The 17,612-nt window shown below is 40.6% G+C and overlaps 1 protein-coding gene across 2 annotated transcripts in view; it reads left to right on the top strand.

Annotated features, from left to right (window-relative positions):
- UBE2F (ubiquitin conjugating enzyme E2 F (putative)) overlaps positions 1 to 16,507 on the top strand; it is a 29,347-nt gene extending 12,840 nt beyond the window's left edge. For both annotated transcript variants that reach the window (XM_081183931.1, XM_081183930.1), the window contains 5 exons: positions 3,034 to 3,104; positions 5,140 to 5,197; positions 5,771 to 5,803; positions 8,953 to 9,015; positions 14,518 to 16,507. In XM_081183931.1, coding sequence (XP_081040057.1) covers positions 3,034 to 3,104; positions 5,140 to 5,197; positions 5,771 to 5,803; positions 8,953 to 9,015; positions 14,518 to 14,568 — 276 coding nt within the window. In that variant the 3' untranslated portion in view covers positions 14,569 to 16,507. The remainder of the gene's footprint in view (positions 1 to 3,033; positions 3,105 to 5,139; positions 5,198 to 5,770; positions 5,804 to 8,952; positions 9,016 to 14,517) is intronic.
- The last annotated feature ends 1,105 nt before the right edge of the window (positions 16,508 to 17,612 follow it).

The raw sequence follows: 17,612 nt of genomic DNA, 5'->3' as shown, positions 1-17,612 counted from the left end.
AAGTTTGAATGTGTGAATATGATTGGCAGAGCTATGAAATTAGTTTCTGGAAGAGTTAGCTGTTGTTTTTACCAGTAAGGATTATTTTGGAGCTGCATATTATAATTGTATTTTCCATTGTTTATAAAGAATCTGTTTGTTTAAATCAGTTCAAGTATGTGATACAAAGATTTGTGGGGATGAAAGAGAGAGAAAATAAAAATATTGGATTGACTTTAAGTCTAATTAAGTTAGATGGTTATTAGTTATAATAAATTACTTGAATTGATCATCTTATTTTAAAATATGTTTGGTAGTCACATTTGTCTGAGTTTTGCAGAGCTGATTTCTAAAAAATAATAATACAGAATGTTACTATAACAGCTACTCACTTCAGTAAAAAAGCAGCAAAACAAGAAGCTCTCCTCCATCCATCCGTATTGCAGTTTCTGGCTGCAGGTTAACTGGGGCTGAACCTGGCCACAGAATAAAGCGGAGAGCGAATCTTGCTATTTTAAGTGTCTCTTCCTCCCATATTGTTCCTTGTTCGTGTTTTTAAATTGCTGTTTTTATTGTATATTACCCTGAGATAATTGTATAAAAGGTGATCAATAAATTAATGATAATAATAATCTTACATTTACAACCACACCCTTGCACCTACTCAGACCTTCATGCACACAACGGAAAAAAATAATATGAACTGAAGAGCATTTATTTTTAACGAGATTCTAGAGAGCTGAATTAAGTGTACTCAAGGATTGTAGTTGTAGATTGTAGCTGCTTCATAATCTGCCATAAATGTTACTTAGTGTTTGCCAATGTTGATGTGGCAAGGATTAGAAGGAACATGAAGTGAGGGTTACTAAAATGGCAAATTTAAATATGCGTCACTTTTTGATGATGATGATAAAAAAATAGATTTCCCCCCACAAATGTAAACCAAGTACAGTGGTACCTCGGGTTAAGTAATTAATTTGTTCCGGAGGTCCATTCTTAACCTGAAACTGTTCTTAACCTGAGCACCACTTTAGCTAATGGGGCATCTCGCTGCTGCCGCGCCGCCGGAGCACGATTTCTGTTCTTATCCTGAAGCAAAGTTCTTAACCCGAGGTACTATTTCTTGGTTAGCAGAGTCTGTAGCCTGAATCGTATGTAACCCAAGGTACCACTGTACAGTTGTCCCTTGGAAGTCAAATGGAATCCGTTCCAGAAGTCCGTTTGACTTTCAAAACGTTCGGAAACCAAAGTGCGGCTTCCGATTGGCTGCAGGAAGCGCCTGCGGTCAATCGGAAGCCCAGTTGGATGTCCAGATTCCGAAAATCATTTGAAAGCCAGAACACTCACTTCTGGGTTTCGATCTTTCGGGATGCAATTTGTTCGGGAGCCAAGGCGTTCGAGATTCAAGTTACGACTGTATAACAAAACACAATCTGTGGGATGTGGTATTATGATTTGTAGCTTCTTTTCTATGTACATGGATGCCTACTGAGAAGTTGCCAAGGAAAATAGATGTGCAAATAAAAAGAATAATTTCACAAAAGGTGGGAAAACAGTTTGAGTTGAGTCACTTCATAATAACATAAGGAGATCAATTTTTTTAAAAAACCAACCCTGCATTTTTGGAGACTTTGTAGAATGTAAGATGCTGCTACTAATCATAGCACCCCTGTTGGGGTCCACCAACCCCCAATTTTTTTATCTTGTTTAGTAAATAAAAGATCCACATAAACTTCCTGTTTATAATTACATTGTGAAGTTTGGCAAGATACATTTGTCCTTTTGTGTGCATTATACAACCATGCCATCTTCTCCACCTCGTTCTCAAAATTGAAAGCATTGCATCTTTCTAGAGCCTATGGCTAAATTGTTTAGCTATACAGTCGTACCTTGGATCCTGAACGCCTTGCAAGTTGAACATTTTGGCTCCCGAACACCCCAAACCCGGAAGTGAGTGTTCCAGTTTGTGAACGTTCTTTGGAACCTGAAATGCTGACACGGCTTCCAATTGGAAGCCGTGCCTTGGTTTCCGAACATTTTGGAAGTTGAATGGACTTCTGGAACGGATTCCGTTAGACTTCCGAGGTACCACTGTACTGACTTTTCCTCTGGCAATAGAGCAACTTAAACTTTTGCCTCTGCTACTTGCAGATTGCCTCCTTGAATGCTAGTCAGCAAATAAAGCCCAATGGCAGTGAATATTCACTATGCAATGGGGATTTACAGTTGCAATTGTAATTTTTTAACCCCCATTGCCAATTTGGTTTATTATAAAAAAATTACAGACTTTCAGCTGTTTGCAATGAACAGATCAGACAAAAGCAATTGTAATAGCTCAACACAGTGGTTGCTTCAAGTGGGTTCCCCAAATTCAGCTGAAATTGCAACTTTTACTGGCTTCTCCAGTCTCACTATTATTCAACCCCTTCATGGCAAGCATCTTTAGTATTTAGTAGTGCAGCCTTTCGCTGCTATAACCTGCTGCAAGTGAGATGCGTAGCCAGACAGCAGCTTCCGGCAGCGTTCCTGAGGAGCCTGAGCCCATTCCTCATGAGCAATGGCCTCTAGTTCAGTAATATTCTGGGGTTTGCGTGCTGCAAATCCCACCAGAGATTTTCTGTGGGGTTCAAGTCAGGTGACTGTGATGGCCACTGTTCCTTTAACTTTGACTGTGATGGCCACTGTTCCTTTAACTTTGACTTCTTGACTTAGCCAGATTTCTAACATGCAGCCAAATGAGACAGTCAGCAAATTCCTAGCCAGCTCAGGTATTTCATATGTTCCAGCTCAAGCACACCTGGTGCAATTAATTATGTTGTCGTCTCATTTTGAACTTATTCCTGCACCACAAACCTTGCTAGAAAATATGAGTACTTGATAGGAAAAGACATCGGCTACAAAACTGAGGATGGGTGCTATCTGTTCTCTGGATAAGTAACTGGGGGGGGGCACACAGTGCAGATTTCTGGAGAGCGGATGTCCAGTACAATGGGATCTCCTGATTTCTCCTTCAGCTTGGGCAGCTTTGTAATCTTATGTTTTATTTTCTGGCAGCCTCCCAAAGTGAAATGTTTGACTAGAATCTGGCATCCCAACATCACGGAGACAGGGGAAATCTGTTTAAGGTAATAAATAATTTTTATAGCTCAATTCTCTTATTCTATTGTCAGAGTTAAATGCCAGTAGATGAAATGGCTATTTCTTGTGAGTACAGTGGTGCCTCGCAAGACGAAATTAATCCGTTCCGCGAGTCTCTTTGTCTAGTGGTTTTTTTGTCTTGCGAAGCAACCCTATTAGCGGATTAGCACTATTAGCGGTTTAGCGGCTATTAAAGGATTAGCGGATTAGCGGCTAAAAGGCTATTAGCGGCTTAGCGGCTTAGAAAGGGGGGGGAGCGGGGAAAAATCGGAACACTTGCAAGACATTTTCATTTTGCAAAGCAAGCCCATAGGGAAAATCGTCTTGCGAAGCAGCTCAAAAACGGAAAACCCTTTCATCTAGCGGGTTTTCCGTCTTGCGAGGCATTCGTCTTGCGGGGCACCACTGTATGTAGGTGGAAGAGAAAGAGTATATATCACTGTCAAATGGCTCCTCCCCAAGTGGGAATTACTATAGCATAAGTATGCATGAAAAGTGTCTCCTGGTTTGCTCAAACTCCACACCAGGCAGTAATGTTTGTAAAACAACAAACAAACCACCCATACAGAAGCCTGTCTTATGATGGTCTGTAGCTGAACCAACCTGGCTAACGCAGCCAACTCTCTGCCAAGAGCTTTGTTTGCTTTAAATGCTGTGTTGTTTGGATCTTGCTAACTATGAAAGAGCAAGTTCAACCTGCTGCAATAAAAGAAGAGAGGCTACAACATCTTACCAAGCTGAATGTACACAGGCATTTCCCACAGGAAAGGGGCCATTTCACTTTCCTCCCCTAACCTATGTACATGTGAGACACTGATACACACCATATTGCGGCCAGCAAAGGTTGGTGGGTCTCCATCAACTGAAAAGGCCCAGCAGAGGAATAAGTGGGACTGGGCTTAGGCTTGCAGTTGCATTGCATTTGCTGCTACCAAGTGGGCAGGGAATCTCACTGAGGAAGAAAAGAAAAGAAAAGGTGCAAGCCAGACTAAACAAACAATGAAGAAGAATCAGAGAGGGGATTCAAATGACTTGCACCCAGAACTCACCTTCTGTTGGTCACACATGCACTCACCACATACATACAGGCAGACAGACACAAACCTCCCTTCCTCTCTCGATCTACCCAACTGCATTTCTTGGTCACCTTTCTCTCCCTTGAAAATGCGTGTCCAGGCTACCAGATAGACAGAGAAGCAATCAGGTAAACCATCCCAATTGCTTCTCCAACACTAAGATAAAAAACTTTTTGGGGTTTTGCCACAACAGCCTGAAACAGGACAAAGGCTGGCAGAAAATGACCAGGGAACTCATCCCCAATACTTTCTCCAACTACCACACACAAAGTTATGACAAAAGCCCTTTGGGGGATTGCAAGCCCCCCCCCCCTGCAATGAATTGGTGGGTGGGGATAATATTTCCTTTTCTTCTCCAAAGTGACCGATAGCAGAGCCAACCAGTTGGGAGATGTGGATCCTGGAGGCAGAGGCCCCAGGGCTGAAAGGAGGACTGACAGCAGAGCAGGGTGGCTGCTGCTGTAACCCAGTCTAGTGGCTTTGCTTGGGCTGCCCATCTACCACCTCTTTGCCACACTGTGGTTTGCAGCGTCACCTGTCTGTGGCCAAGTGAACTGCAGTGTGACAACATCTTACAATTTTATATTAGTTAGATTCATTACCCACCCTTTACCACAAAGGCCCAGGGCTGGTTACTGCAATGTAAAATGCAACATTAAAAACAGATTAAAACAAATTGCAATCACAACAGTTGATACAAAATTGTGGGAGCAAATGATATGAGGTGGGACAAGACCAGCTGCTTACACTATTTGCCAAGTTTGTGTGCAGTCACCTATATGTAAGGGTACACATATACCCAAATGACTTTTCAGCTATTAATATCAAAATTTCTGTCATTGCTTAGCAAGCAGTTGCCTGTGCATTTAATTTGTCCCTTAAATCCTAGAGTAAGCAAAGCACATATGAATTCAGTGTATAATATGTATTTGCATCTTTATTTCAGTTTATTGAGAGAACATTCAATTGATGGCACTGGCTGGGCTCCAACTAGAACATTAAAGGTAGTATTATCTTAAACATACAAATGTGATAATCTTTATCAGGTGAAAACATTCATAAATCAGAAACATTTGTATAAATCTGCAGGGCAAATTTTAACAATTTTTTGTTATCTTGATTTGAATGGTGAATACATGCTCTCTAATGAGATTAGTTTCTTGCTTCTTCCAATAAATAAATGGGACCTAAATGTGGTTTCACTGTTTATTTTTTTAACCCAAGCTGTATTTTTTGTGTTCTATGAAAGTTTTGATTTCTCTGAGGCATATGCCCCTCTTCACCTATGAAGTGAATGTGAGAGGTTGTCTCGTTAAGGCAGAAGGGAGTATTGGGAGAAGTGGGATAAAGCCTATTCCACCGTATGGTCATGCTGGAAATGGTTCGCTTTCCCCACCATAGGCTTTGCCTCATAGATACTTTGAAATTAAATGCTTCACATAAGGGTCGGGTGTTGTTGTTTTTTACATTCTTTATGGAAAGCTCAACATTTACTGAACATTTTGTGCTAGAATTCAATATAAGTAAGAATGCGTTGTTCAACTTCTTTGACTGAATCCACTTCTTTTTCTTTTCAGGATGTTGTTTGGGGATTAAATTCATTATTTACTGTAAGTAACAAGTGCACTGGCTGAGATCTTTTTCAGTTGGCCTCATCACACTTTCCCTTTGCAAAAGAAAACAGTGCTTACAGCTTCTAGAAGAGTTACCATGTGAATTTGTTGCATCAAAGGTGTTGTAGGGCCTGAAATATCATCATCTTATTTATGAGTGCATAAGCTTCAGTGAAGTAGAGTCTCATTGCATGCACTTGATTAGGTAGACTGTACTAAAGCTTATGCCCTAATGAAATTATTTCTCTTCAGAGTGTTACAAGACTCTTTGTAGTCCTTATAAACATCAGGAGCCTACTTCCCCTAGCAAATCACATTGACAAGAAAGTATGTACTCTTCTCAGGCATTCTGGCACCTAAGGTGAACTCCAAAATGGCGCCTTCCTCCCTGTTAAAGAAAAAGAGGAATAATGATCCACATCGGGATCTGCTGTCCCGGTGGATCCTGGGTCGACCCCGACTCTTCTGTAAATTTGGCATTTTAAGTCTATGTTGTGGTTTTATTGGGCTCTCAGTTAACTTCTATGGATGTTACTGTCAGGGAACAGTTACCTTATGTAAATTTCTGGGATGATAAGATATAAACAAATCTGAATCTATGTACTCTTGCTTCTTTAAATTAACATTTCTGTGATCAAACATTCATGCTATTTTTCTGGAAAGTAAAAGGAAGGATAAATAAGGTCTTAATTGCTTTTTCCCCTTTAAAGCATAGCTGTCAACTTTTCCCTTTTTCTAAGGGAAATTCTATTCGGAATAAGGGAATTTCCCTTTTAAAAAGGGAAATATTGACAGCTATGCTTTAAAGTTATGTAGTTACAGCATCAGATGGAACATATTTCTGCTCTGCTGTCCAACTTGCAATCTGAAGTAGAGATATATGGTTTATTTTTATGTCTTTGACGCTGGGAAATCTAATGATTATAAAGTATTGACAATCTACTCAGAGGAAGAAACAGTATCATTTTTATTCAATTTTATTAAAGGTTTTCAACATATAATAAAAACCAAACAAAGCTAATATTCAAAAAGAGCAAAATAATAAAAAGGAAAAGAAATGGATGGGGGACACACTCTCACACAAAAACAAAATTTTATATTTTTTCAACCTTCTATCTTAATTTTCAGTTCACCAACATAAATCCACATCTTCCCAGCTCCCACCTGGGACAGTTCCCATCTTTATCAGCCTCACACCCTGAGAAAAACCACTCGATTCTGTCTCTCACACAGATCTCTTCTATCATTTTTTTCTCTGTGTGTATCTTCATATCATATTATCATCTCATCTCATACTTATATAATTTAATATTAATCAAAACAAACTATAAAAAATAATAAGGGGGGAGAGGTACTTCCACCTTCTTTCTGCCAATTATGTATAATACAGTTGTTTCCAACATTTGGCAGATACACTCCATCGTAACTCCTAGCTGCAGGTGGTATGCAGCTTTCTGCCATCTGCTAATGGTATTCCTTCACATTTCCTCTGCAGGCCTCCAACATCGCCAGTTCTGATACTCAATCAGTTCAATATGACGTTTCATTTTAGAATGTCCCAAACTAACATTTCTCCAGTTTCTTATGGGATACTTCTTTTTCTGGATTCCAGCACATCTCAATAAAATGAGAGTTCACATTTATTTGCCTGATGCTTAATCCATAAATCATAACCTCGTGCTTTTCTCTCCTGCTTTTCCAGTTTTTTAATCAATCTTCCTTCAGGAGATAGGCAACATTTTCATCTGACTTCTCTTTAAGGACGTTTCGATGTGAGCATTTTTAATTTTTGAATGATTTTTGGCTCATGAGTTTACGACAGGCACTTTCCCCAGTAATATTTTTGTATCTCTGTCTCCACATCGCCATCTGCTGGGTTGAATTTATCCTCTCTTTCTGAGTCTTAATAATTCATTAAAAATGGATCCTCTTGTTTTTCATCCAGACTCACATCACCTCCCATTTGTCTCATCTGCATTCCAATGTAAGGTTACCATATTTTTTTCAGTGAATCAAGGGACACTTGTTAACTTAAGTGGATTTTGTATGGGGACTGATTTGTAAATCCGGGGACTGTCCCCAGGAAACGGGGATGTCTGGTAACCTTATTCCAATGTCTCTAACCATACTCCGAAATTCCAATTTCAACTGCATTAACTGCTCTTTAAGCATTTGTTACAAGAGGCCCAAAATCAGCCTTCATGATCACTGGATTTCTCTTCCAGAGCTGTGATACAGCTGTAAATTCAGCCACCGTCTTTCATCGACTCAACACAAAGAAACGGCGAGTTAACCATAGTTTGCCAGAGTATATGAATTGGGCAAACAATGGTTGTTGCAAACCATAATTCAGCTCCAAAGCGGAGTTCAAAACTTGTTTGAACCGGGTTTCCAGTGCTATTTTGGAGGCAATGTTAGTGTGGTTAGTCCATTGTTTTTACAATTGTTGGAAATCTGATCAATAAATTCTGTTGTCCATTCCAACCTTGTAACATTAGAACAGCAACAGCAGTCGCCCAAGCTTTCTCAGTTATGATTCCAATACTATAGAATCTTGAAAGAGATTGAAAACTTATTTACTGAGCTTTCAGAGGGTAAGAAATCTACCTCTTTCATGTCAGTTGGCTTTTTCTCTGAGGCTACCAGTACAGCTTTGTGGGGTTTTAAATATATATTTCTGTCCTTGTGACCAACTACTTTAAACCGCTAGGGAAAAGTGGTATGAAAGTGAAAGTATTTAAAATAAACAAGTGAGGGAAAGAATTGAGAGTGTAAATGGAATGGAAAGAACCCAAGGCACAGCCTGTTAACTTGGTTGTGACATCTGAACCAGGTCTTTGCAAACACCTTAATAGTAAAACATTGGTATATAGCCTCTGAATGCTTAGATTTTCAATTTGTATTATGAATTTCCGTATATATAAGAATTTTAGTTAAATTCCATGGATGGGGTTCCAGAGATCTCATTGAGTCAGTCCAAGAGCTTGCACATTCTGTATGAGACATCTGACTCTTTTTTATGACATCAGACCATTCTACCACATCATAAACAGTTTGCCGTGTGGTAGAAAGGGTTAGTTTCAAAGTTCATTTGTGTGATAGTTATAGCCAACCATTTTCTTAAGTGTCTGGTTTTTTCTCTTCAGGATCTCTTGAATTTTGATGATCCTTTGAATATTGAAGCTGCAGAGCATCATTTACGCGACAAGGTGAGTAGCAATGTACTAAATATATTATCTTATGAGAATACGGCTCAATTTTCTAATCTCTTGTGTAGCCTTTGACAGGGAATGATTTCTGTGCATCAATATTTAACAAGCATCATTTAAAAAGTATTCAATGGATCTTGGATCTACCTTCTCCACTGCACAATGATATGGCATTAACGTTTGTGCAGGATGCTGGATCTTCTCTTTCTGCCTGCAAGCCCCTGTGCCCACCCCCCACCCCCCACTGGTGCCAGAGTGTACGGTGACCCTCCACAGTGACTGGGAGCAAGAGCAAGGTGCAATGAGTGGGAAGAATTGGGGGAGGGGAAGGAACACCCTACAAGCAGAAGTATATTCAACTTGTGCACTTGCATATTTCTATCCAAACCACCATGATTATACTGTGAATTCTATAAAGTTTATTGTGTCATACAGTAAGAACAGGAATGAGTTATAGCCAAAGAGCCATAGGTAGAATCTGATTGCACAAACAATTGTAGAACAATACTGTTGGCCTATGCTGCGGAAATCGATTCTTGGAAAATGGTGAAATATATTTCTTTGGAAATTTTTAATCATATTAATTTTTTAATCACTTTCTTTAAAAAAATTGTAACTTAAATGTAGACGTTAATGTAAGCCCATGATGTGGCACATCATATTAAAGACCATGAAGTTCTGAGGAGATTGATATTTTTAGTTTTGAAATATCTCAATTCCGGGCTGAGCTTTTAAGGTTTTTGTGTAGTCCGGCAAGGCCAAAGTGGTCAATTTTTTGAAATTTCAAAGCCTCATAACTTAAAAACGGGATGAGATAAAAATGTACATTTTTAGATTTAAACTTAGTTTTGATCATTCAACAAATGTACAAAATATTAAGAAAATTGGGTTACATGAAATATAAAAAAAAATGGATCACTTGATATGGAATGACTCTGCAATGCTATCATCAGTACATTCTCTAGCAATTCTTGTGCTTTCCAGAACATTTTTGAGATTGAGTTTCAGTTTCTAGCACTAGACATAAAACTGCCTTTTCACAGTGAAATCCAGCCCAATGCATAAATGTGCACAAGTGTTCAGGGTTTGGGTATCTCCTTACCATGCCGCTGAGTTATTTTGCGGTGGTAATAGTGATTCAGCAGCTGGCATGCACTTTTGCCTTAAGACTAATTTATTGGATTGTCAAGTTTTATCATTAGGACTAGGACCTAGGAGACCAAAGTTGAAATCCCTCACCGAGTTACCTTGGACTATTCTGTGTGTCTCAGCCTAACCTACCCAAAAGGTTATTCTGAAGATGAAATGGGGAGGGAGAGAATCTCCTACAGCTTGGAGGAAAGATGGGACATAAATGCATTTTGAAAGTAAGGGGTATGGGTGTGGGTATGGACAAGATACAACAAAAGGTTGCAGTGTAGAGTCCTTCATGCCATCTTGCACACCACCCACCTTTCTAAAATAGCCAACGGAAGTCATGGGTAGAATAATGGAGAATGAATGTTTTGAAACTATCTAAAGATCTCTGCTGTTGCAGGGACTTAGAAGTAGGTGACAGATCAGGCAGTTTAGTAAAATCTGTTGAGTTTCTAGTTTGTCGTTTATAACTGAGTTGCTTTTTTATTTATTTTATGAATTGTTTTTATTGCAGTGGTGCCTTGGTTCTCAAACGTAATCTGTTCCGGGAGTCCGTTTGACTCCCAAAACTGTTCGAAAATCAAGGTGTAGCTTCCAATTGGCTGCAGGAGTTTCCTGCACTCAAGCGGAAGCCGCATTGGACGTTTGACTTCCGAAAAATGTTCACAAACTGGAACACTTACTTCCAGGTTTGCAGCGTTCAGGAGCCGATTTGTTCGACAACTAAGCTGTTCGAGAACCAAGGTACCACTGTGTATTACTTTCCTGGGACAATCAAAGCCATTTCCGTTAGCAGAAAGAATTATTCCATACCAACAATATAACCAGAATAATAGAAAACAATATTGAGAACAAAGGTGCAATCAAGACATGTCTTACATCTTTTCCAAAACAACAAACAAACCCCTTTTCTCAACTGTTCAGGAAGGAGGGTCCACAAATTCAGTTCTGCTACTATAAAGGTTTGCTGTCTAGCCACCACCATGCAAACCTGAACAGTAACCTGAATACCTTGAATCAGACTGAGATACCAAAAAAAGGGTTAATGTCTACTAGGACCTGTTTGCCACGCTGTATGGCATGTTGCTTTTGGCACTAAAGGGAATGTGGAGTCTCCTATTTTCAGGACAACCTGAAAAACGCGGCTTGTGCCTACGTCTCTAGGAACACCCAGGGTATATCTTGTTGGATTTCAGCTTCAGTATTTTGTGTGTGATGCAAAGTGTACTACTGCTTGGCAATTAATATTTTTGGGGTGGGGAAGAAGGCAGAAGGTTCAGTTCATTACAAATCACAGTTAGTGCTAATGAACAAATTAGGTTGCATTGCACACCTGACAGTCGAGCACAAAGGGACCATCTGTCCAGTAGCTGTATGAATCAGTCCCTGTTTTTTATTCACTCACTTAGAACTTGCCACCTTTTCAGGAAGTTATGCACAAGCAGCAGCAGCATCTTCATGAGGGTTTCTGCTGTATTTAAATCACTGCTTTTCTACTAGAAATTCAGATGCAGAACTTAAGAATTGCCAGTTGTTGATGAAAAGCAAAAAAGACTTTTCTGTAATTCACTTTCCACCTCTCTAAGGCTTTTCAGTAACTTCACAGTACAGTGTAATCACATCACACACACATTTTACTTGAGTGAATTCAATTACACTTGCTCGACTCCACTGGTGGCAACGGCTTTCCTGGCACAGTTGCAGCACAGGAGGGGGAGATATTAAGGCAGGAGAGTACGAAGACGCCCGTCTCTCTCAGCTGCAAGACGAGCAGGGAAGCAGAGGCAGCTGGAGAAGAAGAAACCCTAGTTCCATCAGCTACAAAACAAGTGGGGAAGCAACAGAGCCAGGCAGAGGAAGAAGAAACCCAGCCTTCATCACCTGCGGAAGGGAGGAGAGAGGCAAACAGAGAGAGATGCAGGCAGAAGAAAAAGGAATGGAACTTTCTTTTACAAGAAAGACTTTTCTGGCCAACTGTATGCCCCACCTTCCTATAGCTCTCTATGGAGTAAGGACGCTCTGTTCACTTTCTGGTCTGTTTCTCTGGCTTTCTAGACTTCTTCTACAACTGGAAGTATGCTGGGACTATAATGCAGATGTATTCTTTGTAGTGGGTAGAAGGAGGAATGGTCTTCTGTTCTTCGGAGGAGAAGCAGCAATAATTCCCTCCTCCACACGCTAAAATCTACCCCACCACTTAGGAATCAGCACAACATTCTTCCCTTGTAGCTCACCAGAACACAAGCTAAAAAACAAATTTGTGGGAGGGTATCTAGTGAAGACAAGCATCCACTGTGGACACAGAGCCGCCAGGAATTAAGACAAGGAGTTGCAGAAAAGAATCCTTGATCTCTGTGGTGGCACAACCTTAAAAGTGCAATTTCAGCAACTAATATTACCAAAGTTTTGGATACCAGTTAGTGAAGTGTACTTAGAATTGGCAAGTGAAGCAGTCATTCACTCGTTGCCATTTGGTAGCACCTGTCTTCGTGAGCAGGCTTCTCAACAATGGTGATCCTCAAAACAAAAACAAAACCCCAATTTGGTTGTACAAGGTGAGCTGTGAGTTAGCTTTTCACGTATTACCCCCCACTGGAATTAAATCTGAAATAATGTTTGCTCAGATGTCTCATTGAAATGGTGAGTCAATCAGTCACTGGTTTTCAATAGCTTCTCAGCCTTTTGGCTAAGAAAAAGTGTAAAAAGAGCGGTAGTCACGTAATCTGGGGAACCGGGTTCGCGTCTCCGCTCCTCCACCTGCAGCTGCTGGGTGACCTTGGGCCAGTCACACTTCTTTGAAGTCTCTCAGCCCCACTCACCCCACAGAGTGTTTGTTGTGGGGGAGGAAGGGAAAGGAGAATGTGTGCCGCTTTGAGACTCCTGAAGGGGAGTGAAAGGCGGGATATCAAATCCAAACTCTTCTTCTTCTTCTTCTTCTTCTTCTTCATGCTAATGCCAAAGTAGCACTATGTATGTTGCTTTGTGAATTACCATTTCAATAGAAGTGAAGTGTCTTATTGGTGCTATTAAGTTATAAATCAAAAATGAATATGTGAAGCTGGGTCCCATAATACATGTTGGGAGTCAGGTAGATCTTGGGTCTGGACCCGTTGAAGACCACTGGAACATACTGTTTGCACGCCACCTCATTCTGAGTGGTATGAGATTCCAGGGGTTCCATGCACTTACCAACAGAAGCAAGCCAGCTGTTAGTTACACGAAGCAAGTGGAATTAACTCTTGATTAGGAGAAAACAGGATCTGCACAGGAGTGCCAGGCCTAATGAGCATAGCAACTCATCTTCAGTAGCAGAAACTGAAGGTCCCCACCTTCCCACAGCGATTTGAGTCCCCTCCTCTCCAGGGCTTTTCCCAAGCAATCTCTGACTGTGCCTGCAATTTTTGCTCCTTCTGCTTCTGGGAGACCAGGGAGAGGGGAACTTGTTGTAGCAGGAAGGGCAGACAACCACACCTCTTCACCAGCTGGACTCCTCTCTGCCTCTTGGCCTCCTTCCTCTCCTGCTTCAGCTTCTGGTTCCGATTCTGGACTTCTCTCTGCCACAAACTCTCCCTGCTCACTAAACCCTGTTAACTCTTCAGCTTCCAACTCCTCCCAGTCGTCGTCTTCTCCCACCACCAATACCTGGGCTCTGAGCCTTCTTCCCTTTGGGGTTCCCCAGCTGGTTCTTCCTACCATTTGTATGCGTCAAGCTAGTCTGTGACACCCAGGGTTCATGTTTCATTCAGAATGAGACACAGTGGAGCCTGCGGTGTCTTAATGATATATGGTTTACTTACACATATATACAACCTGAGCCTACAGCATCAACATCCCAAGATGACCTTTCTTCCCCCATAGCCGCAACCTTTGATTCGAACAAAAATCAAACATCACACTCTCTGGCTTCCTAATCTGCAGCTTTTCTGCTAGCTTCTAGCTCACATCACTCAACTCTCAACTCTGGCCTTTTGTCCTAACTACCCATTTGCCATCCCGCACAGACCACCTTCCTTTGTCCCGTTCCTTAATGGCCCATCACCCAGGCCAGCACATCACCAGGAAGCTCACCTGGCAATTAAAAGAATTAGAAGGGGGCCTGGGCATTCAGTCTTCACCCCCCCCCAATCCCTCCTAAATCTACTTTCCATGAAATACGGAAACACAAGCTTCAGATGTTTAAAGTTTCATATCTCTCTGTACAATCTAATGTAGTGAGTCATACCATTCTATTTCTTTACATGTATTGGCAGGCTGAAATGCGTATATTTCCAAGTGCAGATGCTTTCTTTCAGCAAAAATGTTACCGATATTTCTGCAGACAAATCTTTCTCTATTCCTCCCCCCACCCCACCCTCACTGGTGTAGGAGGATTTCCGATCTAAAGTGGAAGATTACATTAAGCGCTATGCAAGATGATGAAGGGAGAAGGCAGGACCATGGATTGTGTATGCAATGTTGATTGGTAACTTGATAAAACATCAAAAAACCTGGAATGTGCTTGTTCTGTATCCATGTTGTTCTGAAGAAGATAACAAGCTTCAAAATAGTTCATGTCAAATGGTGAGTTCACCGTCAATACAAGAAGAAAATTGTGTATGTTGGTTGGAGAAAAGGTTGTTTTCTTAACTCTTGACAATGTTTTCTTTTCTGAAATTGTACTGTATATCTGGAATTGAGATATGCTTGAGACTTAGAAGAAATCACTATTAAGATTATTTTCACTCAAAAAATTATTCATGTCTAGTAAAAATTAATGGTATGTTTACTGGAACACTTAAAAATTGGCAATAAAATTGGTCTTTATAGAACTTTTAAGACGCATAAATATTTGCCTTTGCTGGAACTGAAAAAAAAGTCCTGCACTTGAGCAAAGGTAATTGCATAAAGCCAGTTTATACCTACTGTTGAAGTTCTTATATTTAATTTAACTTTTTAAAATTGCTGCTTTCTCTTCCTTTTTTTGCCTACAGTGTTTTTAGTTTGCATTTATTGTGCAAAGCACTTACTGAACCCAAGGCTGATTCTATGGCCTACATATAAATGCAGTGTATTATTTTTAAAACCCAATATTTTACATGGAGGTGCAATGAAAGGGAAGTGTTTTTTTAAACTATCTTTTTAAATTTTAGATTTTGCTGTGGAAAGTTGATATTTCAGACTATTATATAATAAAGTGACATGAAGTTTCAAGTAATAACTTGGGAGAACTACCCAAAGCTCTAGCACCTAATCCATGAGAGCAACTTACTTCATGCTGCAATTTCATTATCACACTCTTGCAAACCAACTCTTCTGGGATAAAGGCATAGTTTATGAAGAGTGCTTTTAAAGCCTACTTAGCTAGCCAGCTCTATATCAAAGAATGTATATATCAGATTGCAGCATGCCTGTTGGGTGGGAGGGTGCATGTACCTCAGGAACTAGTTCAAAGCAAATGCCACACACAATGTGTGTTTATTATTTTAGCCTACTTCTTCCTGACATGTTGATCACAGCTGATACTGTAACTGGCCTGGGAATCAATTGAGAGAGCCATAGTCATCAAATTTTATTTAGGTTTCATACATAAAAGTGAAATGTATTTTGGGTTACTGTGATAAATTACCGCTAAAGCCAGAAATGAATAAATGTTTGTGTAGTTTCATGCATATGTTGTGCAAAACATTTCCTGCCTCAACAGTTACCTGTGCCATATGAAAAAATCCATTTAAATTCATCAGGTGCCTGTGATTTGCCATTATTGTAAAAACTGTAAACTTTGATAATGAAAGCCCTGAAATTGCACCATGATTTTCATAGATTTTATCAGTGTAAGACATTTGGCTGTGCAATTGTTACGATCTAGCCAAAGTTATATGCTTTTAGGTCCCATCGATTTGAATGGGAAATATTTAAACATAAGTTTTGCCATCAATGATACTTTAAAAGTACTTCACCTTTGGCGGGATTGTACCTAGTGTGTCTTAAAGATCTGTTGCAAAACATATAGTTCCTTAAACTTGCAATGCTGCTACTCAGAACCTGGGTAAATGACCTTTTCTAGTCACTGATGTTGGTGTGCAGTGTTGGGCCTCTGAGAAATTATTCAAAAATATTCCTCTGAATCTATAAAGCAATGTGTAATTTTAATGAAAAGTATGAAAGAGATTATTCCTAATCAGGGCAGTTTTCATGAGAAGCATTTTCCCCTTTCTTAAAAAGAAAATACTGAAACAGCAGGAAAGATAAGAGCCACTGCACATTCGTCTTTGTAATCAGTAACATGAATATAGCCTAAAGGACTGTTTCCCCTGTTAAACATGTATAATGTGGAAATACATTTCTTTAGGTATGATTAAAGTTATCCATAGTTTTACCATCTGCTGATTTGTCCAATAAGTGACCATCGAATCATGTATCTGGGAGGAACATTTCACCTTAAGAAAATATCCTAAAATGGGTGCTCAGTAATTCATGCTCTTTGATATTGTATTGGTGTCAGATACTCATTTTGTAAAACAAAAAACTCTGGCCACACTCTGGACCTTGTTTTCTCAACTGGGCAGCAAGAGGGTGATCTGAAAGTAGGGGGATATTGACATCAGTCCCTTGTCATGGTCAGATCATGTCCTGCTGAGATTCAGGTTTTCAGCCCCTTTCCCCCTCCACAGAGGTGGGGAACCTAGGAAGATGGGCCACCCTAAGAGGCTGGTGAATCCAATGGGTTTCTAGGTGGCTCTGGAGTGTTTTCCATCTGATATGATGCACTCCTGTCGAAGCCCTAGCTGACCTCTGGAATATCCAAATGATGTGGGCTGTTGACACGATCACTCCAGAGCGCCCTCTTCCACTTCATGGAGTTCTTTTGGCTCCCTGGTATATCCCAGAGCTTAGGCCAAGGAAACAAGATGGGAGACGGCTGGAACGCAAGTCAAAGAAAACTCCAGTGCAACTGAAAACTGGTGAGGGCTCCTCATCAAGCCTACCTAGTGGCAGCAAAGAAGGCTTACTTTGCTGCCTCCATTGCATCCTCGTTGTGCCACCCAGCAGAGCTTTTCTGGGTAGTGTGGGGCCTGTTACAGTCTGGCATAAAGGAAGTGACAGAACTGACAGTAGTTCGCTGTGACTTCTTTGCAAAGCATTTTGAGGATAAAATCACTTGCATCTGCCCAGGACCTTGACTCCAGTGTTACAGCTGATGAATCTTGAGAGGCGTTCAGCACACTGTCTAGTCGTGTTACGTTAGATGAGTTTAAGTTGGTAAGGATTGAGGATGTGGACAGGGTCCTTGGGTAAGCCAGCGTGACCACGTTCTCTGGACCCCTGCCCCTCTTGGCTGGGGGCAGCTGGCTGGGCCAGGAAGGTGATTATTGTCTCACTAGCAGAGGGGATGGTCCCTGCCTTTTTGGGAAATAAGTAATTACCAGCCGGTTGCTAATCTCCCCTTGGGCAAGCTTCTTGAGTGGGCGGTTGTGGACCAG

Source organism: Podarcis bocagei, assembly GCF_964188305.1.
Source record: "Podarcis bocagei genome assembly, chromosome: 1".
NCBI lineage: Eukaryota > Metazoa > Chordata > Lepidosauria > Squamata > Lacertidae > Podarcis > Podarcis bocagei.
This window is presented reverse-complemented; position numbering and strand designations above follow the sequence as displayed.